The sequence below is a fragment of the Protopterus annectens genome, chromosome 13.part0, assembly GCF_019279795.1.
Source record: "Protopterus annectens isolate FY-2018-M chromosome 13.part0, PAN1.0, whole genome shotgun sequence".
NCBI lineage: Eukaryota > Metazoa > Chordata > Ceratodontiformes > Protopteridae > Protopterus > Protopterus annectens.
Window position 1 is genome coordinate 1001248307 of NC_056747.1, and position 24409 is coordinate 1001272715.

General features: G+C 37.8%; 1 protein-coding gene across 1 annotated transcript in view; it reads left to right on the top strand.

Moving 5' to 3' along the window:
• The window catches only part of LOC122788073 (keratin, type I cytoskeletal 19-like), a 154571-nt gene that overhangs the window by 92096 nt on the left and 38066 nt on the right, over positions 1-24409 (top strand). The window contains exons 4-5 of the mRNA XM_044054996.1: positions 4227-4388; positions 11055-11180. Coding sequence (XP_043910931.1) covers positions 4227-4388; positions 11055-11180 — 288 coding nt within the window. The remainder of the gene's footprint in view (positions 1-4226; positions 4389-11054; positions 11181-24409) is intronic.

Here is a 24409-nt window from a genome sequence, read left to right on the forward strand (position 1 = left end):
CAGCAGAATTAAAAGGGTTCCCAACTGAAAAGTCATCACTTGGAATGCCAAGCTCCAAAAAGCCAGGATAAAACAGACCAATAACCCAGAGAAGAGCGAATCTAGAAAATTGCTCTTCTCCTTAAAACTTATTTTTCTGGGGGGGGGGGCAAGACCAGCTGCACCCCCCCATGTGTGGAGCAAGCCCCCCCAAAACTTATATGTACCAAGGCTAAGATCTTCATACCTTGGAGAATAGGGAATATTCCAAGAAATGTCAACTCAGACTTACTATGTACAAGTACAATCTTTTGGCCATTCAGTCTCCATGTTTTTGGACTCACTCTAGTGGGTCCTAACATTTCAAATGTTACCAAATAAAAGCACTTTCATAAAACAAAGCAAACAACTCAGAGGACAAATAAAGTCTACCAAAGCAGATTTGAGGTAAATTTTGCCTCCCAGGTGAAGGGCAATCACAAGGCATTCTTTAGCTATGTCTGCAACCTCAAAGGCAATGCACAATTGTGTGCAGACTTAATTGATAATGGACCCACCTATATTGAGCCAAGATAAAATCACTTTGGGTTAAGAATGTAATATGAAAGAACTTGAGTAAGAGGGAGTGTATAAATATTTGGGAACTGGTGAAGGATCAACAACAAAACATGAACAAATGCAAATAAAATGTAGTAAGGAATATTTTAGAAGACTTAAATTAATCTTGAAACCAGCTTTGACATCTAGGAACAAAAGCTATAAACCGATTTACTCTTCCTGTCCTAACTTACAGTTTTGTAGTTGCTGACTGGCCCCAAAAGTTGTTGGATAGACTAGACAGGAAAACAAAAAGGATGCTTCATTCTCATCAAATGATTTATAGAAATCTGTGCATACCAAGATTATATATTGCCAATTCCAAAGGAGGTATGGGGCTCCTTGAAATTGATTACATGTATACATCTGCAATTGTGGAACTCCCTACACATCTGTTGACCTCGCAAGACCTAAACATAGTGAAAGTTTTGAAACATGAGGAGAATAAATTAAGACGACTTTCCGTCTTAGTCTAACAGAAGCATATCTGCATTAAGTGGGAATGGAAATCAAACCAGAAGCAGATAAAAATCAGGCAGCAACTGAATGTGCCAAAAAAAGAAAAAAAATGAATATAAAGTGAAAGATCAGATGAGAATGGAAGACATGTGGGAAATGCATAAATATAGTTGCAACTATAGAAAACTTCTGGAAGCACTTCATGTTGATCAGGACTGAATGCAGGAATGGTTAAGAAGAGGCGAATTCAAGCCAAAAGATGAAAGGTTAATATTGGCAGCCCATGATAGTGGGCTACATACATGTAGGTTTGTAAAGTCCATTGAACATGTAGGAGAAAGAGACAAATGTAGGTTTTGTAAAACAGAATTGGAAACAGTTGCACACCTTATTGCTGGTTGTGATATATTAATGGCAGAAGGACTGTATACTGAAAGGCATAATAATGTGGCAAGACTATTGACTGAGGATTGTGCAAACATTATAATACTGAAGCAGCTGAAAAACACTGGAAACATGAGCCACAAAGCATCATAGAAAATGATGGAAGTCTACATCACATGGGATCACCCATTACCAACAGTTCAAAAGTTAGATGCAAGAAAGCCAGATATAGTGGTCCATGAAAAGAAGACAAAAGTAGAATTGATCATTGAAATTGCTACACACGGTGACTACAGTGTCTTGCATACACAGAGACCATACCTCTCAATTGTACAGATTTTTGCAGAATATCCCAATTTTTGCCTCATATGTTTAGTCCATTTTTCAGAAAATTGTAGTTTTCTGGCAAATTAGTGGCAAATCATTAAACACTGAAGTTAGAAAAAAATGACAAGACATTTGAGTTTCAGACTTCATATCCTTCAGAAAATTCATGTTAATGCAAAACATGTTATCATATTAACTTTCTAAGTTTGTAAGAGCAATATTTAAAAATTGTCCCTATTTTTTTGTCCTTTGTCCCACTTTTTATTTATGGCTTTGTCCAGATTTCTTGCTCTAAGGGGTTGAGAGGTATGAGAGAGATACAAAGTCATAAAATATAAGGATTTGCAAGCAGAAATGAGGGCAGTGTGGAAGAAAGATAACCAGACAGTTCCAATAGTAATTATTTAGTTTAGATATGTTACCAATATATATAACTCCATACGAATTGCAGAAGGAGTCATTACTGGGCACATTGTGGATGCTGTGAAAAGCACTTCTGGCTGACATCAAAGATTAAAACAATACTAATTTCATGAACTTTAATGATACTTTAACTTAGGAATGGGGTCCATTCCTGTCATGGTATAAGAAACCCAAATGATTTGGAGAAATTAAAAAAGAGAGAAGCCAGAAGATATAACAATCCTACTAGCATACAAATTCCATTCAAATTTAACCCCCCCGCCTCCCCTCAGAAAATACCGTCAGATATTACTCGCCCTAATACCACTAATGAACATGTCCTCAATGCACTCTCTAAGGCCAAAAGCACCACCTCCATGTGGCCAGCCAATATCCCAGGCTGCCTTTTAAACAGCATGTGATATAACCCAGCAGACCCTCTGGAATCACTTTTTAACTATAGCCCTCAAAGGGACTTAATGGTTCATGAACGGAGAACAGCAACTATCATCCCTCAGCACAAAAGCGGGCCATCTACAGATCCTGGACACTACAGACCCATAATTCTCACTAGTCTAATATGCAAAGCCATGGAAAGAATCATCATGGAAATCATCACTAATGACATAGGAAACCTCCAGACAGTATACCCAACCCAGTTTGGTTTTGTCAAGAGCAGGCCATGCCTACTCATCCTGGAGGACTTTTTTGATAAAGTCAGCAAAGCAATGGATGAAGGCAAAATGGTTTACAGTGCTTACCTTGACCTGGACAAGGCATTCGACACAATACCCCACTTGGACATTGTTGTGAAATTCAAGAGTTTGGGTATAAACCCTTATGTCACCATTGAAGTTAGAATTGGGGAGTCCAACTCTGCAAAGGAGCTAGTCATAAACACAGTCCCTCACGGATTGGTCCTGGAACTGCTCATTATTGACATGTACTTCTCTGAAGTCAAGGTCAACATCAAGGGCCTCTGGGTGACCAGATTTGGAGATGATTGCAAGGAAAGATCAGTCACAGAATCCCCCACCAACACTAATGTTTTCCAAGAAGGATTGACAAAGACAAAACTAAATATCAGCAAATGCATAAATGTGTCCTTTGGAAGTCATATACCCCTGATAACTATTATATTGACAAGTTTAAGAATTGACCCAGTAGTCAGGGACCTGGGACACACATAGACAGTAATCTAGCCTTTGACCACCACATGTCTACAGTAGATCATTCTATGCTGTGTAACTTATAAGCAAAGGTATGTCATCTAGGTCCAGGGATGTCATTGTTCTACTGTGTTCAGCATTCATCAAACCTATCATTGAGTGCAGTTCCCCTTTTGGTATCTACCTAACCAGATACATCCAACAACTGGAACAGCCAGAGAGGTTACTCACTAAAAGAAAAAAAAATACAGGGTATAAGTGTATAAGTAACATGTCCTATGTAGACTGCCTCAAAGCCCTATCCCTGTATTTCGACTCCTGCAGCTTGGCATAAAAGGCATTATGTGATCCCACCTTGATGGACATTCTGTATACCTGTACAACAAACAACACCAGAATTACCCATTCTAAAAACTTAAGCCTTGATTGTGATATAAACTGGACCTGCTAGAGACATAGCAATGAATCCCAAAGACTACCCCCTCTCTGGAACAGGACCCCCATCCATGTGAAGCAGAGTCCCTCCCTAACACAATTCAACTGTAACTTGGACAATTTGGTGGGGAACAGGAAATTCATCCCTGATTTGGCATCTTTTGTCTCTAATGGACACCTGTAAATGGTTCATCTCCCAGGCCCGTCTTGTAAATATTTTATCTTCAAAGCCCCTGCTTACACTTATCAAGGGTACCAGAACTTGTCAGAGATTTGTGATGCATGTCTAGGTTTTAAAAATCCCTAGTAGCCTTAGCCTAGTATATACCTATGAACCTATAGGGTAAATAACTAAAGCAATCTCGGAAAATATTTTGATGAAAGCTATTTCTCTGCTGCAACTTTGGGTGTTGTGAATTTGAAACTTAGAAACAAAAATATTTAATCAATTTTTCTATGTGTTTCTGTTCTCAGGACATGAAATCTGCCAGCAGTGGAATCAGTGGCCAGGTAAATGTAGAACTCGATGCTCCCCCCCAAATTAACCTCCAAGATGAAATGGATGCATGCAGACAACAGTACAATGCAATGATGGAGCAAATCCGGCGAGATGCTGAGAAATGGTACAATGAAAAGGTAAGAATAACATCAATGACAAAGCTGTCAAAGTTTGCAGATGCCTACTAAGGCTGGAAGGCACTAAGTATATTGCATTTATTTTTAATTTCAAACTTTCTTATGTTTTTTCTCTATGTATTCATTTGCTACCTTGGTAAGCTGGAAAAATCCAGTTGGATATTATGTAGCCCTGATAGGGAGAATATGAATAAATTAAACCAAATGTAACAAGTACAACTCCAACAGGTAATAAAGTAATTCACAAAACAGAAAATAATTGGTGTGTAACTTCATATATGGTGAAGTTTAACACAACTGCAAACTAAAGCCCAGGATTTAGACAGTAACTGAGATTCTAATAAATTGCTTTCTTCATGAGGAGTACTTGAACTAATTCATAGTTAACTAGCATCTCATGGCCATAGTGGACCAGAATCAGAAAACCTTGCTTCTAGCCACAGGTAGTATATGTGATTAAGTGGTTGAAAACATTACTAATAACAAAAAATAATCACTATGCATAAATAATTTGCTACTTTTCACAAGCTGTTAGTACTTAGACAGTAAAGTCTCCAGTATACATTTTCTATAAAATAAGGTGTGCAGTGCTGACTTATAAATACGCTCAATATGAGTCTACTTTTGTTGCACAAATTCCATGATGTTTCTTATTATTCATTTTTCATTAGCTGTCCTGTACAGGTATGCAGGACAGGTGCATATCATGCCATGCTCCATTTGTGATGTCAGAATCCTTCTTATTGACATATATTGCTCCTGCATAAAAGCTGATATTAAGGGACTGTGGCTAACCAAGTTTGTGATGACTGCAAACAGAGGGTAGTTATCAAATCCTATTCTGATACTGAAATTCTCCAGCAAGGGCTGGACCAAAGAAATGCTTAGTGTATTAATCATGGGTTTACCCTCAACACCAAGAAATGCAACATAGTTTCCTTTCATAAACATAGTATAACTACTACCATACAGATAACATTCCAAATTTGACAAGCCATCAAGGACTTGAGTACATATGCTGATAACACTCTCCTTTCACCATCGCATCTCTGTGATGGTTAGAAATTCTACAATTTATAATTTGACACATCTTTTCAAGATCCAGAGAAGTTATAGTCCCACATTATTCATCCCTTGTTAGACCCATCATTGAATATAATGCACCTTTCCACATGTATCACGATAAGCACTTAAAACAGCTTCAGAGATCTGTGTTTCCTGACCAAAAAGCTTTCACTTCTCAGTACCCTTAGCTTCTCTGAAAGGCTAAAAGCCATGTCAGCATACTCATTGTAGTACAGACTCCTGAGTGTATGGGATTTACTTAGCCTTTCATGGTATGACTGACCCAGCACTCTGTGAACTCCTTCAAATAAATAGGAAAAGTGGTAAAGCAAACACCCACTGTAGAGACCCAAAGCTCTACTACCATATCAACATCACTAGATGGCATAACAGATACCTCACGTAACATATCCTCCTTTCTGGAAAAGGATGCTCTTGCCTTTCAAGTAGAATACTTTCCTACCATCCTTTAAAACAAGTCTGGATGACTAAATGGAGAATCATACATTTTCACTGGGGATATATGGAGAAAGTCTACTTAATGTGGAACATGTTTCTCATCAATATTGGGTGAAATTGCTGAGCTTCCCATTGGTCTTCTTGGGTGTAAACTTAGTAAGAACCTATGAAATGTAAACCTACAACATCAGATTGCTTGGGAGAACCATTCAGAAACTATAGTAGTCCTGTACTGAGGAACTGTGCAAATTAGCAAATATTTGCTAAAGCATCTCACCAATTATTCTTGACACCTGCAAATAACAGCTTGTCTAACTCACAACTGTGGGTCAGCACTACCTGTTATATAAGGGCAAGATATCACTGGATCAGGCTGGGTTGTTCTGAACCATTCCCATATATATGGAGCTGTGTGGGCTGTTCATTGTTGTTGTCTGGTGCACACATATTCCTTTCTGGATGACACTGCATTCCGTGCAGCACTGAAAAATGATTAAAAGTGGTACACCCAGTAACTAAAAGATGAACAGCAGAAATGCTCATTGGACACATTGGCTTACTTAAAGAGAAGAATGTGACAACTTCTATATGAATAAAAACAAAAATCCTCCCCACTTCTAACACAGAAGGAATGGAACATAGAGGTGAAGTGATTCCATTTATTTAACCAGTAGAGGTTTTACAATTATTCAAGCTTTCAGGCTAGCAGTCTCCCTTTGTCAGAAATTAGTAAGTTCATATGTTCATAAGCCTATACTAGACTAATGACCACAATGGCCTTTATAAGCCTAGCCATGCAACCCAACCCAATTGTGTCCTTGTGTACCATGAGCAGTTAGGGGTGGGTTATGTTAATTATGAAGTTCCTAATGGTTATGTGTGTGCGGGTAGGGGTGGTGGTGTGTCTCTGTCAGTTTACATTTAAAATGCCGAGGGAAGTTTTGGTGACCATGGGTTGTCGAATAATGGTTGACCGACCTGTGTTGCTGATCCTTCAGTTGTGCAAGTCTGATTTCAGTGAATGCTCAGTGCATTCACAAAGATGAAGTCTGTCTTTTAACTAGAAATTGCGGTACAATGGGGATCGAGAAATTTACCCTTTTCCCCACTATAGTGCAATCTTGGAGTTGGAATACATTATGTGCAGGGGATGTGGGGGCACAGCCCCCCAGGAGGGGTGCAGGGGGTCACAGCCCCCCCTGCAAAATCATAATGTAACATGGTGTGCAGTGTCAGACTGCACACCACGGATGTCAAGAAAGGTCGAATTTGCAACAGGAAGTGTGTTTGCGACATTCTGACCTTCTCGACTTTACATTTTCAACCTTTTACTCGACATTTAAGGCGGGTAGATCTTTTGAGTGTCATCTATATGATAGTAAACCATATCTGTCTATTAGAGACATGAGTCTAGACCCAAGTGTGAATTTCCAATTTTCCATCCATTTCTCAAGGTTTCATTTAAATAGGGTTAAGGATGGACTCTGCTTCACGTAGATGGAAACCTGTTCCAGAGCAATGGAATCCACTATTACACATATCTGATTTGCAAACATATCCAATTTATGTCATAAGCAAAATTTAAATCCCTAGATCTAGAGGTACTGATGCTGTTCATTTTGCATATGTGCAAAAAGTCCATCAGAGCTGTACCTGAGGATGCCTTTTATGCCAGACATAGGCTGCCTGTGAGTAACCTGTAGGACAGCAAGTACAGAGTCAGGACTTTAAAGCAATCTGTATATGATAATGTGTTTATACTCTGGATTCTCCTGGTAAGGGACCTTTGTGAGCATTCCAACTGTTGCCTATGTCTGGTCAGGTACATGCTGAAGGGACATTATACTCAATCATGCGTTTGATAAAGGCCGAATAAAGTGGCATTATGACTTCCTGGACCTGGATGCCATGTCCTTACTTATAAGTTGGGCAACGTAGAAAGATTTTCATATGACCTTGGTCACATGTTGGTCAAATTCCAGATTACAGTCTACATAAGTTCCCATATCTGTGACTACAGGATCAACCCTTAGGGATGTCTTATCAATGGAGAAATTAGCCTGACTGTCTGTTTTCCCAAAAGGCATAATAATGCATTTCTTGGCATTGAGTTTTAATCTGTGACATTGGCACCAGAAATTTGTCGGTGTTAAACCCTCTTATAAGATGTTTGTGTCACAGGTGAATCTATGAGAGCTCCCAATTTGCAGTTGTCGGTGAACTTGGTCAGCCAAAGGCCCTTAACATTAGCCTTTACCTCTGTGAAGTAGATGCCAAATAGAAGCATCCCAGTACAGAACCCTGAGGTACCCTGCTGGTGACTGATATCTTAGCAGAGGTGGTCTCACCAATCCTGACTTTGTAGGTCCTCTCTGTGAACCAGCTGGCAATCCAGCAAATTATGTAGGGGATTATGCCCAGCTCAGTGAGTTTGTCAACTATACACTTGTGGATCATAGGATTAAAATATTAGCCAGGTCAAAGTAGGTGGAATATACCATTTTCCCTTATCCATTGCCTTGGAGATGTTCTCAGAGAAGTTCACTAGGTTTAGTAGGCGTGATCTTCCCTTTACAAAGCCAAATTGGGTTGAGTCCAGTGTACAAAGGTTGCTTATATCTTTGTTGATCATTTCCATGATCATTTGTTCCATGGCTGTGCATATAAGACTACTCGGTCTAATCAGTCTGTAGTTTCCAATGTCAGTTGATGGTCCACCCATGTGAAGTGGGATAACCACTGTAGTCCTTCATTTTCATTGTACAAAACCTGTTTTGAGGCTATAGTTAAAAAGTGACTTGAGTGCTCCTCATAGGTCATATTTCAAGCTATTTAGAAGCAACCTGGGATATTACAGGAGCTCATTGAAATTGTTTATGGCCTTAGAGAGCACTACCAGGACCTTCTCCCTGCTAATAGCTATGGGGGGTTTACTAATAGGTATTTCATAAAGGAAGGTGCAGAGAGAGGGGGGAGTGAAGGTCAGTCAGCAGATTCACTATTTTACTCTGATCAGTGAAGATGGCCCCAGTGGCCACCAATTCAGTGCACTGCCTGCCATGTGCTGCCTTTGAGGTTACAGACACAGCCATAGAAGGCCATGTGGCTGTCTTTAGTCTGTGAGGCTATCTTGACCTTGTAATTGGCCTTAATTAGTTGTCTAAGTTTCCTATTTAGCTTAATTAGAGAGCTCTTATCATTTTGTAGTTGCTCATTCTGATTTTTGCCATAATTTCTTTTCTTTTGCTATAAACCCTAAATGAAGGTTAGGATTGGGAGGGTCCCAAATGGAGGTATTGTCTAGGGCACTATTTGACCTTGCTATAACTCTGTTTTTTTTTCCCCTAGGTAACTGGTAAGGCAGAATACATATGAGTTAAAAATAGAACCATACTGAAAAACTGCTTTAGTCTTAAACTAGGCAGTATAATTTTTTGTTAAAACCCTTATCTATGATTTCATAAAACTTGACAATGTGTTTTAAAAGCTGTGTGACATTAAAACCACATAGTGTTAAGGTTTTTAGAATAAAGGAAGAAGTCTGACTAGTAGGCAAATAAATAGGCACACTTTTCTTGTGCAGATGTCTTCCTGCACAGGCATATGCAACATGTTTAATATACTACCACCACATGTAACAAAAATGTATATTATGTTTGACTATAGAGATGCCAGCTTTTCAGATACCCAAAGTGGGGCATTAGAAATGTTAGATTTTGCAGGACAAACCATACCCACAACCAAAGCAAAGAGCTGAACTTCACTTTAGTTATGTGTGTTGTTTTGTGCAATAGTAATGTGTTTTCGAAACAAAAATAATTGTTTTATGCAGCCAATAAGTGAAACTTAGGAAACAGTTTTTTGTCATTTTCATGCTTTTTTGCATGACACAACTACCTAAATAGGCACTGTCCTACATAAAGAGAGTTAGGTAGGGTTCGGGCACCTAGGCAGCGAGACATTTCCCTGTGATATATTTGACTGGGGACACATGGCTGAAGTGACATTCAGCTGCAGAGAAATATGGTTGTTTGCAAATTCCCTGCAGGCAAAGAGAAGCACACCCTGCCATGCTTACAGCTTTAATTACCAAATGAATGGTAGCAGAAGAAGTAATGAGTATTGTGCTTAGTGTACAGTACATACTTATGTAACTACAACATGTAAAAGTGTACTACAGCATGGAGGAAATCCTGCAGGATGCTGTAGAAACATTTATTCCCCAGTATGTGTTTTAGGTAATGTTCCCTAGACACTGTGAAGGGGGTAGTGGTCCACACACTCCAGTTATAAAGTCACTGCCCATTGTGCACTGCATTTGTACTGCCAATGACATGCCCTCGGCCAGCCTGCTGCTGATACCTGCCATATTGCCTGCTGTCTCATGTTCCCTTGAGGACCATGGACATTGTTTAACCCCTGTTCATTTGATTACGGAAGTTGTGGGCATGGCTGCATATGCTTCTCTTTGCCCACAGGGAATTTGCAAACAGTCATATTTCTCTGCAGCTGAATGTCACTTCAGCCATGTGTCCCCAGTCAAATGTATCACAAGGAAATGTCTCGCTGCCTAGGTGCCCGAACCCCATACAGAAGTTTTTATGTGTGTGTGTATGTGTAGTATGTGTGTGTGTGTGTGTGTGTGTGTGTGTGTGTGTGTGTGTGTGTGTGTGCATATTATATACATATTTGTGTATACTGTAGCCATAGCTATATAGCAATGCTGACATGAACACACACATTCTCTGTCCTTCTCAATTACATGCACACACACACACACACACACACACACACACACACACACACACACACACACACATGCACACGCACACACACACACACACACACACACACACACAGTAAAAACAAGTGTTTAAATTGCATAACTTTTTATATCCTTGAACTACATAATTGGTAGCTATATTTTATCATGGAAAGTTGTGGAAACATTTCCTCATTTTTTTGAGAATAATATAATTTGAAAAATATACAGTATACTTTACTATAATAATGTTATACTGTATGTTAATGAAATATTACTTATCTTGAGAAACAATTTGCTATCTATTTGCTTTATGCTGTTTAGTGACAATAATGTTGTATTTAAGTCTCCATATAAAAGGACAAATCTTTGCTTTCTAGGCTAATGAATTGAACAAGTCGGTTTCCAGCGATACAGCAGCTATGTCATCATTTAAGAGTGAGATCTCTGATTTGAATCGTATTTTGCAAGGTCTGCAAATTGAGCTTCAGTCTCAGATGGGGAGAGTAAGTTATATTCCAGACTAAGGCAAAGGACAGTAATGCACTGATTATAAGCACAGCTCTCCAATCTACTAGTTTCAGAAGGAGACATTTGAAAAAAAAAAATGAGTATAGAATTCCAATTGTAACCTAAAATTTGAATGGTAATCTGATTTTGTTTTCCCTGCAGTAAGAAAGGCACTAGACTCTCATTTTGTTTGATCTGTATATATACTTATTACTAATGTCAAAGGATTGCTTTTGTGTTTCAGTCAAGTAAAAAACAGCTTGTAGCTGTCTTCTTCACTGCATTATGAATTAATTGATGGATGCAGCTGTGACAGAAAGGGATTTTTTGACACAATGTAAAACAGTGTTATGAATCATATTTTATGAAGATATGTTTCTGAAAAGTGTTAGCTGTTTAAGAGAAACTCTCACAAGGAGCACATTTTAAGCATTATTATTCTTTCTGGAACTGTGCCTTTCTGTAGCCCATGCTGTGAAAAAACCAGCAAAACATGATGAAGGACAGAGTATAGAAAGGAATTACAGACTGCAATGGGGGATGAGGACAATGCCTAAACAATTCTTTCCAGGCTAAAGAAGAACAATTATACCAGCATCTTTCTTTTACCCATCTCTTCCCACACATCAAATGCCATAACACCTTTCTGTGTCTACAGAGTGTTGCCACACTTAAAGCACACCATACCAATGACAGTAGACTACTGTTGTACCCTTTCATCATGCCAGCTATAAGAACTGGGGCCACATTTGGTCTATGTATAGGCTAACAAAAAGCCAAATGATGATCAAAGCTGACCACGGCAGATGCATGCTTGATAAGCTGAGAAAAAACAATAAAATACCACTTTATCAGTATAATGCAGTTACAAACATTGTTACCAACATTTATGTTAAGGAACTTTTAGCAGTAAAGGAAATCATTTAAACTTACTTTTGACAATCTTTGTCAAGTTCCAAAGTTTACTATGCAGTTCCAAGTACTTCACGTAACATCATATGAACAATGGCCATATGACCAAAGTTTTGAAACATTGAACATCAAATACAACAAAAAATAAAAACAAAAAAGTTTTCTTTTATGTTTTGCACGGTGGCAAGCCCCCCTGCACGCCCATACCCCCTGCTAATTAAATGTACCAACTCTGAGATCACACTACAGCTAGGAAAACCATACATTTCCTTTTCCACACTGTACAGCGATCTCCATTCAGAAAGTTCAATATTTCAAAACTTCGGTCATATGGCCATAGGCCATATGATGTTCAAAGTTTTGAAACTTTACTTCGATCATCTGAAGTAAAGCCATACATACATATATATATATATATATATATATATATATATATATATATATATATATATATATATATATATAAATACACAGATACAGACATACGCACATATGGGTCTAATGAAGTTGATTGTGGACTACCTTAGATTGACATCTGTTTAGCCAACAAAATTTGATCGACTAAATTGATGATCAACAGGTATGCAAGACTGAGCAATTTTCGGAGTAGGGAAATATGTCTTTTCCCCAAGATTCTGCAATATCAGATTTAGTATATTTAATTAGTAGGGGATTTGGGGATTGCAACCCCCCCATGTGAGGGGTGTACAGGGGATTCCCCTGAAAAAAATTATGTTTAAGATTGTTTTTCTTAACTTTGTTTGCATATACCTATATTTTTGCTTGACACATGCATAGCAGAGTGTTAGTATTTGCAAAGTTGACATTTTGTGGTCGACTTTGTAAAGGTCAATATTTGGGTCAGTTGTTGTTTATTACTAGATCTATGTATATCCATCCATCCACAACCTCTTTTCCCATTTCTGTACATTTAACAGTGACAGTCATCTAGATCCAAGGTTTACACTGCTGGGTGGCTGACCCTGCTACAATAGTTCTTCCACACCACACACTCACACCTATGTCCAATATGAAGTGTCCAATCCACCTACTGCATGTCTTTGGAATGTGGGAGGAAATCAGTGCACACAGGGTAAACCCACGCAAACACAGGGAGGGCATGCAGAGTTTGCACAGAGGGCACCCCAGCCAAGAATTAAGCCAGAAAACCATGGAGAAGACAACACTATTTGCTGCACCACTGTGGCACTCTCTCTTTCTCTTTACATATATATATATATATATATATATATATATATATATATATATATATATATAATGTGTGTGTGTGTGTGTGTGTGTGTGTATGTATTAAAAATGTCAAATTAAATGTTTTTCACCTAAAACAAACCACACTGTCACTGATGAAATGCATTTTCCATCATGATCCACATCATCAACTTCCTTTTTCACCTTTTTATACATCAGATTGTGGTGTTGCATCAGCTCTCATCACCTTCCTCATTTCCTACCATTCTTCTACTTTCTTTGACCATGATCCCTAACCATTGCAGATCTTCTCTGACACAATTCATAATTTTCTGGCTAGACATCTTCTTTTCCTCTCACTTTCGACTTGTCTCTCCAAAATCCTCTTCAGCAAATTGTCTTCTGCTTTCCTGCATGTGTGACCAAACCACTGTGATCTGTTCTACTTGACATTTACTACTATTAGGGCTGCTCTGGCTTCTGCTGTGATGCCCTCATTTCTTTGTCTTTTCCATAGTATGCATTCTACCAGCCATTTCAGGCACTTTAATGCTATCAAGTCATGCTTCCCCAGCTGTACTGCCTTCACCTGGGTAGTGAAGGCAGCTGTACTGCCTTCACTACCCAGGTGTCCATGCCATGTAAGTACTGGTCACGCAACAGCTTCATATATCTTATTTTTTAGCTTCTTTGTCATTCTGTCACACAATAAACCAGCACTGTGTAGCAGCTGGCTGCAGCACCTCTGATTTTAGCATTTGCATCTTCATTCAGACTTCCCTTTTCCTCAAGCTCCACGCTTCCATATAATTGAAATTGTTAACCTGTTAAACTATTTTCCATTCTGTCTCAGTTTTAAGCTCCTTCTGATTTTCTCCATGTCTGGCATGACAACTGCTTTCCCTCTGCTTAGTTTCATTCCGTGTGCAGCACCTGATTTTCTCCATGTCTGGCATGACAACTGCTTTCCCTCTGCTTAGATTCATTCCGTGTGCCTTCAGGTTGTCATTCGATCCCATATCATTTGTTGGAGTCACTGTTCAGAGTGCTTATAGTGCCACATTGTCTACATACTGTATCTCTGTTGATCTGTCTCCTCCAACCTATTTGCTAATATAGTTCATCACCAGTTGAACATCCATAGACTCAGAACTGAACCCTGATGCATGCCCTCTCCTACTTGGAACCAAACACACACCGAGCATGGTTCATACTTGTGTCATTGGATCATTGCACATTACCTGCAGTAGCTATCCCAGTGTTACCGGGATATCAGATCATCTCAGGACTGCACAGATCAGCTTTCTTGGACCTTATCACATGCTTTCTTCAAGTTTAAGAATGCCTGATTGGACTATTTCTTACAGCAAACATCAGGGCAGTTGTGTTGCATCCTGATCTGACTCCAGACTGCTTATCTCTCATCTTACTCTCTATTACTCTGTCCATTCATTTATTAGTCACCTTTTTCAGCACTTTCAAGCAACATGACAAGAATTTAATACCTTTGCACTGCCCACAGCTGTGAATGTCCCCTTTTCTTAGCCATATAAACTAGCACACAAACACTTATTTTCCAGTCATCTGGGAATAGGCTTTCTCTCACTACTGCAATGCAAACCTCCAGGACCAATTTCTCCCTTATCTCACCCAACATCTTGGCCATATCTGCCATAACTTCATCTGAACCTACTGCTTTCTCTGACTTCTTTTTTCTGTTGTGCTGTTCTTACTTTTTCAAAGGTTGGTTCTTCTTTGTCTTTCATTGTAGATTGTCTCTGGGGCAGTAAAGGTTCCTGTGATTTTTTTCTTATTTATTTATTTATTTATTTATTGACATTTGATTACTGGTAAAGTCTGACTTAGTAGAAGTCCCTTTTCAGTGGAGGCCTTGAGAGAAAAGCTCCAAATTATTGCAAAACATTTACAGAACAACAATTTTACAGCCTTTAAAACTATAACTGCAAGTCTTGAATTTATGAAAAAAAATCAGGAAATGCAGAAGAAGGTACAGTTCTGTTTGCAACTTAAGGAAACACTAGATGTTTGAATAGATCACTGTTGCAGGATTCCTTACAGATGGGACTTATCTACTGAGGATATCTATATGTCCAGTCTGTATATAAAGCTCAGTTTCCTTATTTGTTTGCTGTACATCCACCCTTAGCATGAGTGGACATGAAAACTATAACATGAATGTATAGACATGACAAAACTCAGAGCTTTCTTCCTTTAGAATGGGAGGATGAACAGTCTTGTTCTGTCATAGAGAAAATCAAGAATAGATAAATAAAAGAGAAAGGATACCCCAACCCAGCCAGGGAGATCATTTAGAGGGGTGAACAGAGGTTAGTACTGCAACAGTGATCTAGTAAAACATTTACTGGTCATCATCATATGATCACTCTTGCAGTATTCCTTATTGAGAGGATGATTGTCAAAGTGTGAAGATATGGCAGATGGAGTTGAACCAGAGTTCAGAATGCCCTGTAGAACAGTCCTGGTGAAAATAGCCCCTAGCTCTAGAAAAAACATTTGGTTTGAAATGTTTGGTAAATGTTTAAACAGAGAACCAGGTAGCTACTTCCGAAATGGATCTGGAGATCACATCCTTCAATACGCCCCAGAGATGGCAACTGCCCTTGTAGAAGAGCCTTCATATTATGAGGTGGATATTTTCCTTACATGGAAAAGCAGAATTAAGCATTTAGATCCAGTTATAGCTCATGGCAGGTTACAGGGTAGCCATTTTCCCCATTTTAGATGACTTACTTATCTCTGTAGAATGTTTTCAAAGTGTTAGGATTCTCTTATTTGAGTGAGAGATTTCTTACATAAGCTGGGATTCCTGGTTTGTGTTCCTGGGGTATCGGCTAAACACCTCAGTTCAAAGATTTTTTCTTCCACAGAAAAAAATTAATTTATGTCTAAATCTGCTTCTAAGGTTTTCCACTCAGACTTAAGTCACTGCAAGGACATACCTCAAGATTTTAGGTTTCAAGGCATCTCTGATTCTCATGATATCCCTGGTATGACTCCACATATAAAAGTTTTAGTGGTATTTGAAGTCTCTTTGATTTACAAAACCAACATCTTTTGTCTTTTCAAATCCCAGTACTGAGGTTTATCAGAAGAGACATGACTTGGTGGAGACAGGAAATTTCCCTAAATCCAGGTCTCCCCTTCTCCCTCCTCTCTCCAAAGCAGTCAGTCACCATATAATTATTGTGCTTGGCTTGGGGTGCAGTTCTAGGAGGGATAAAAGTACAAGGTGCATGAGACACAAAGGACAGACCAAAGCACATAGATATAAAATAGATGCTTGTCCTGGTCAAGGTACTCCACTCTCTGAATCATCTATGGTTCCCTAGACCTCTTCAAGTTATTACAGACAGTACCACAGGCATGTACAGTATCAACAAGTGAGGGGAAATCCAATCATGCTCCCTTTGTTGACTAGTCATGGTAGCTTACCATCTAGCTTCACTGCACAGTCTCACTCCACAGGAATCCTACATTCTGTCAGAGCAAAATTGTGTCACAGACAAGCTGAATAGAACAAGGACAATGACAAACTCTCATGAATGGAAACTAGATCAGGGGTCTTCCAAGAATTGATCCATTGGGGAAATCCTTAAGTAGACCTATTTGCCTCCTCTCTGAATAATCAGCTGACAATATTCTTTTCAAGGGTCTATGCAAGAAGACCTGGAAGACAACTACCTTTTCCTTTCCTTAGACGGGACTGTTGCTGTATACATTTCCACAATTTCCATTGATATCCAGGGTAGTTCTGAAGATTTAGAAGGAATCCTCCAAGATTGTTGTGGTGACTCTGTTCTGGCCCAAGCAGCAGTGGTTCTCCCTTCTTTTGGTAGTACCCAGAGACAATTACCACAAGTTTCCTCACAGAATGTATCTACTCACACATGATCAGGGGTGTTTGATACACCCCAACCTCAGTCAACTTCAACTGACTGCCTAGAAGAGAGGGGTCTTAATTCCTCTAGGCAGCAATTTACTTAAGATATGCAGCAGGTAATAATAGAGGCAATAAAGCCTTTTACTAGCAAATCATATACTAGGAAATGGAAAGGTTCTTCAATTTAGTGCCAACAACATTACCAGCTTCCATTCAGGGCTAGCTGTTCTCTGTTTTTATAATATCTGTGCAAGTTACTATCCTATGACCTTTGCTACTCCTCCATCAAATTCAATTTTTTGGCCATTCCAGCATGTCTGCCCATGGATCCTCCTCTTTCATTGTTTTTCAATTTCAAAATTTTGCATTATGGGTATCCAAGAAAACTGGTGGTCCCTTCTCTGGATCTTAATTTTGTGTTACAAAAGCTAACACTTGCTCCATATGAACTAGCTAATCTAGCTGACTTGAGGTTCTTAACATGGAAAACTATTTTACTAATTACTCTGAACTCTGCAAAAAAAGTATCTAATTTGCAAGCTCTTGCAGTGAGTCAACCCAATCTCATTTTCCATAGAGACAGGGCTTCTTTGAGAATTGATCCTTCTCTTATGCCTAAAGGGGGATCCACATTTACTTTAAGCCAAACTATTTATCTCTCTCTTCTCTTTCCTGAACCTAAAACTGAAAAAGGAATTTCCCATACATTGGATGTCCACAGACAACTCAGGTACTATTTTGAACTAAATCTTTTTAATCTTTAGATAAGTTGTTAATTTCTTGTGACAGTAAGAAGAACGGACAAATTGTATTGGCTTTACAGTATTTGGCCACAGACTATTTCCAAATGGTTGCCTTAGGCCCTTACCCTTTGCTATACTCGTCACAACAAAACTATTCCAGGCAGGGTAGGCCCACTCTACCATAGTCTTGGTTTCATCTATGGCTTTTTGGAAAGGGGTGGATTTTAAGTGTATTCTAGAAGCAGCAGCTTAGTCCTCTATACATACATTTGGAAGGCATTACAAGTTTGATCCCTTGTCTACGTCTAGATCAGGCTTTGCTAGGACTATTCTCCAGGGGGTCCTGGACCCTTCCTCTTCCACCTCCGAAATGTAGCAAGCAAGGGTAATCTACCCATATAGCTAAGTCTATAGCAGCAGTGATCAATATAATGAACACAATACAGCTTTGTAAGTAAACTCACCATAACAGTAGATGTTCAAATGATCATTGCTATAGTAGCTGCTCCCTCCCTTTAGCTCCACTTTGTTTGTTCTGTTGATTATGCCAGAGTGTAGACACTTATTTTTTTGTTGTTCCTAGCATTGTCCTGTCAGAATTCAACCTCCCTCTATCTGTGGACTTGAAAGCTCTGAAGGGCTTGGCACCCAAACCTGTCTTTCTAATCAGATCACATACAGGAGGGGAAGACAAGAGCAGACAGCTATTAGTGTAAGTAGGACAGCAGGCTGTAGTATTCACTTTATCATAAATAATGTGAATATCCTTTTAGGTTAGGTAATGCCTGTGGGTACAGCTGTCAATTTGGAGCAATCCTATCAGGACGGTTAAACTTCATTATTTGGAAATGTACATAGTTTTGTGTGCTTGTTTTAAGTTAATAGATTATGGGGGTGTACTGGGGATGTATTTGGTTTTTGTTTGTTTTAGGGTTTTCATTAAAACAAATAGTCTTGTCAAATGTGACCTAGGTTCAAATGTAGATGACAAGAAACAACTGCATACAGGATCAACCTGATAAACAGTGGGTGCTGGTAATATAAAAGCTGGAAATAGACATTTAAAAAAGATGAAACATATAATAGGTGGGTAAAATAACTTCTTATAATGGTGACACTATTCATATTATTTTGAAACATGAATAGTCTCACATCTCACATGTATAGACAAAAAGGTAAGAATATTGAATTATCTTAATAAATGCAGAGCGGAAATAACAATACTACAGGAGACACATTTGGAAAGAAGTGAACATGTAACATTGATAAAGAATGTAGTTCATGAAAGATATTCAGCAGAATATCACAGACAAATGAAAAGGGAGACCTTGTATTAATTACTTGAGAAGTTCCAATACTGATAGGACAGGAAAAAAGATAAAAACTGAAGATTTGTGGTAGTAAGGTGCTACAGGCAAGACAGGCAGATTACACTTCCATGCATTTATATCTCACCTAAAACTGATATTATGGTGCTTAAGAAAATTTTGGGAGACGTAATTAGCTTTCTGCAAATAATATTACTTTTAGGTGGGGACTGGAACTTGATTTGCAACAGTGATGATGTTTATGGGGACCTAGAAAAGTAAACATAACAAAAGAGGGTAAATTTCTGAATAAATTTATGAAAATATTTGGTAATGAAGATATGAATTCAGTAGTAGGAACTGGAAGAGAATTTACTTATTATTCCCCAAGGTACAATAACTGAGCTAGACTGGACAGAAATTATTTTTACAGGAACATGTGCAAATTATTGAAAGCTTTGACACACATCCAATAAGTATTTCATAGCATGCACCAATAACAGGTAGGATAAAAATGCAGGATGATGAAGTGAAAATGAGACACTGGTGCATCCCCACCTATTTGGTAAAAAGAAAGGAATTTAAAGAATGGGTAATGGAAGTTATTTGAGAGTTATTAGAGAAGATAAACATTTCTTTAGAAGTTATTGCTGGAGAATGGAATAAAATAAAAATGGAATTTAAAAATAGGGTAGAAATAAAAGAAAAAAGATATATGGTTAAGAAGTAACAAGAATTATTTAGAGGGACTGACAAATGTTAAAATGTTGCAGAAAAAGGGGAAGCTGACAGAACAAGAAGAGGTGCAACTGTACTAAAGAGAAAAATAAGGGAGTATCTGGATAATATGCATGAGTTTAGAAAGATTGTGATTAAACAACTATTTTTAATAGTTCCAAAACACAAAGATATTTAGAACAATGACTTGAGAAACAGAAAGTAGAAAGGATTGTTGCCAAACCTAGGAGCCTATAACAAGAACAATAACGAGGCATCCTGTAGGGGTATTAGAAATATTTCAGAAATTTTATGAAAATTTGTATAGAGCAGAAAAATGTGGAGATCAGGAAAAGAGTACACATGGAAACATTTATGGAAGACTTAAGTATGCCAAGGTTAGGTGAATGAGGCTCAACAGCTCGGAAAAGATAAAAAAAATGATGACATATAATTAATCGGCAGAAAAGTATGCAGGAATAGATGGTTTTCTTGTTGAAGTTTGGAAGCTAGGATGGAAGACAGTAATAAAGATTTGGAAGGTTTTGTTCAACAGCATTTTAAAAGGAGGGGTAGGACTAACATCCTGGAAGAAAGCTGTGATAGCTATAACACCTAAAGACAGTAAATACCCATCTCTATAAAGCCCATTTCCATTTTAAAACATGAATAAAAAGTGTTTACATCCAATATAGCTAAAAGAACGACAAAGGTGTTGCCAAAATTGATAAAGATAATTGTGGCTTTGTGGAGTGGAGGAAAACATTTAACAACCTTAATAGAGCAATGATGACCTATGGGTAAGCAGAATGTAAGAAAATACTAATGTTGTTAGTAGGTCTTGATGCAGAGAAAACATTACACAAAATAAGCTGGGATTTTATGAGTAGAGCAATGGTAGCATTTGCATTCCCATATATAATAAGGTTAATTAGGTGGATATAAGAGGGTTCTAAGGCAAAAATTAAAGTGAGAGAGGGTTCTTCTCTGATAAGCTGTGTCTAAACAGAAGAACCAGGCAGTGGTCCCCTCCCCTTGTTATTTGAGTTGTATTTAGAGCCATTGACAAAGAATATAAGGGAGTAAGAAATTCAAGGATATAATTGTCATGGTAATGAAGAAAAGTTGGCTTTATTTGCAGATGATATTATTTTGTACATAATAAAACTGAAAAGGGAAATCTCAGTGCCCTGAAATATGTTGAGACAGTTTTAAGTATTTTCAGGATACAAAATTAATAAAGATAAAGTAAAAACTATAGCTGTAAACTATGTACCTAAACATGAATTGGTTCAGCAATACCCATGCTTATGGGGAGGTGATAAAATGGATTATTAAGAGTATGGATTAAAAGGGATTCTGTTATGGCAACTAAGGATACATGAAAAGAGACCAAACAAAAGATAATACAAAAACTTTGAAAATGGAAGCCCTTATTTTAGTATATGGATTGCAAGATACAAACAGTGAAAATGTTTTTAGTCCCTTTGGCTTTATATACAGGCCAGGCATATTTTTATCAACCAGAGAAGAAATTGTGGACAGTAATTAATAAAGTCTTGAAGGAAAGTGTGATAAGCTGATCTTTCCAAAGGAGCAATGTGTTTTAGGATTACCTGATTTGAAGGGATATTTTAGCGCTACACAGTAAAGGAACATATGCATAATGCAAGCAGAAAGCTGTAATTCAAAGTGGAAAGGGATGATGATAAAGCGTGGGGGGTAAGAAATAAGGAGAGATGGTATTTTGGATGCAGATCCTTAAAAAGAATAACAGCAAACCATACCAAATATTATATTCATAAAGTAGCAGAAATTATTCTAAGAAATAAGCCAGCATGACAATGGAGAAAGGAGCTTTTGCCATTAGGGATGACTGCAACTGGGGTACAGAGAATAGGTAAGAGGATGACAGAATTTACTATAGAAAACTGGCAAAGGAGCCAAGATATTGGGAGCAAATAACTTAAGGGGGAAAGATAATAGAATAGGAAGAAGCCAAAAAGATGTTTAGACTGCATGGTAGAGATTGCCTTCCCTGTCAGGAATTGATATTGGAATAAAGGCAAGGAGAAAAATGTAGAGGAAGCCCAAGTCAAAGATTGTACTAGTAGCGCTTTTTTAAAAGCTGCTGCTAAAAAGTAATAATTTGTAAAGCATACAAAATATTGCATGATAACTATAGGAATCAATCAGAAGAGGTTATAAAAGACTGGGTTGAGAGACAATATAAGCAATTCACAAGGAAACAGTAGGAGGGCATATGAATGGCCGCCAAATATGCAAAAAGTCTAGAAGACTTAGGATTTTTGCTTGAATTGTTTGCATGGATATTTTTGTACCCGAAGCAGACAGCAAAGAATTTATCCTCAGGTAGATGCCAAATGTTGGAGGGGTGATGGAGAAGAAAGAGATAACTAGGAACATATGTTTTAGGAGTGTAATTCATTGGCAAACTTTAAACATTTCTTACAGAGCACTCTGTCAGAAATATTGGGTTAGCAAATGGGTATAACTAGGGAAATCATTTTTTGAGCTGGGATACAGGATCTGAATTGTCCAGACATAGTAAGGCCTTGATGAATTTAATTCTGGTGGCTTCCAAAAAATGCAATTACTAGGAAATGAAAATCAAAAGTCTAACTCAATTTTATTTGAAGTATTGAATATTGTAACAAAGATAAAATAACTTAATTAATTAAAAGTTTATTAAGCTAAGATCCTTGGTTTGGTTCCTGCACACTTTAACAATTATTTGTTTATTAACAAAGATAAAAGAAATATAAATAGGTTCTTTAGAAAAGGATAGGAGCAACTTACATAAAAATTTGAAAATTGAAGGAATAATACATGTAGAATAATGTTTTGGAGGAGGAATGAGGTCTAAAGGATGGCGGGAATTAATTAATGTAATGTTTTGATACTAATTATGCAAAAGAATATATGTAGTATATAATGTTTACATCTGGGAACATATTAATATGGTTTGTTTTCTTTTATATAACTGTATATTTGCTTGTGTCCTAAGTGATAATTCAATAAAAGATGTTTAAAAAGTTATACAGTAGTAATAGGGAATGTTAAATTCCACGGTGGTATGGCGGTAAAGTTGTTACCTCACAGCAAGAGATTCTCCTGTTCGATTCTCGGCTTGGCTTGGGAGTACCTTCTGTGTGGAGTCTGCATGTCCTCCCCACAGTTGGGTAGCGTTCTAAAGACATGCGTGCATAAATGGGTGTGCCTTCATAGAAGGTTGGGCGTCGAGCTGGCACCTCGGTGTTTCATAAAAATCTACTGCCAATCATTAGCGGACCAAAGTTCCGCTGTGGCGACCCCTTACCGGGAAAAAGCCAAAAGACAAACAGCAACAATAGGGGATGTTGAATTGTATAATCAAGAATTATACATGGATAGTTAAGTAGGCTGCAAAAGGTTGTAATATCTTAGATGTTGTATGGAATAATAGATTTAATGGTACTGCAAGATTGTTTAATTGTACCAGAGTGGTTAGATTAAGATCATGTAGGAATGATATGGTCATATACATTAGGGGGGCATGAACTGGTAGAAGAAAAAGAAGTATGGAGAAGTTCTTCAAATAAAGTAGATTATTTATTAATTAGACAGTGATTAACCAAGTAGAAATGGGAAGAAGTTATTACCTTGGGAGATGCTGAATTTGGATGGCAAATATGTTATGATGCTTTTTCCCTTTGGTAATTAGTGGAACAAAGTATTGTATATGTCATGTAAGAGAGTTAAATATTTTCGGAATAAGTTTAAGAGACACCCTAACATTAAGAACAAAGAAAGGTATAAAATAGCTAGGACTAGTTTTAGAAGATGTGTTGGAATGACTAGGGGGAATTATAAAAAGAAGCTTGCATGTTATATGGCTGATGATAAGAAGACTTTTTGGTTGATTTTAATTGGCCACCCTTACTGTAAACTGAACATTATTAGCTCCTTCTTTTCTACACTGCTGTTTATATTTTGAATTATTTATTTGCCTTTCTTGTGCTTGCTTTGAAAAAGTACATTTTGTTTCTCATTGTCTGTTCTACTATTTCACTTGTTCTGAATTTATTATCTAGTTAGCTGCTGGATAAAGTAGTTTATGTTTACACTCAGCAAGCACTTTTCTGTGTTTTTACATCAAGATGACTGTTGATTTTCCATCTAGTGGCAGTGGGTAGTAGCCTGGTGTGTATTGGTTGGGGAAACGCACTAGAAATTCATGCATGTAGTTGTTTTATTGGCTGGAGGGCTTATTAATCAGCTTGTCTAATTTTAGTGCCTTTATAAATTCTACACAGTTGAGTGGCTCTTGGATCATTTCTACAAAGTGAAGTACTTTTATTGAATAATCACACTTTTATAAGCTGTTTAAAGTACACTGTTGTTATCTTGAATTA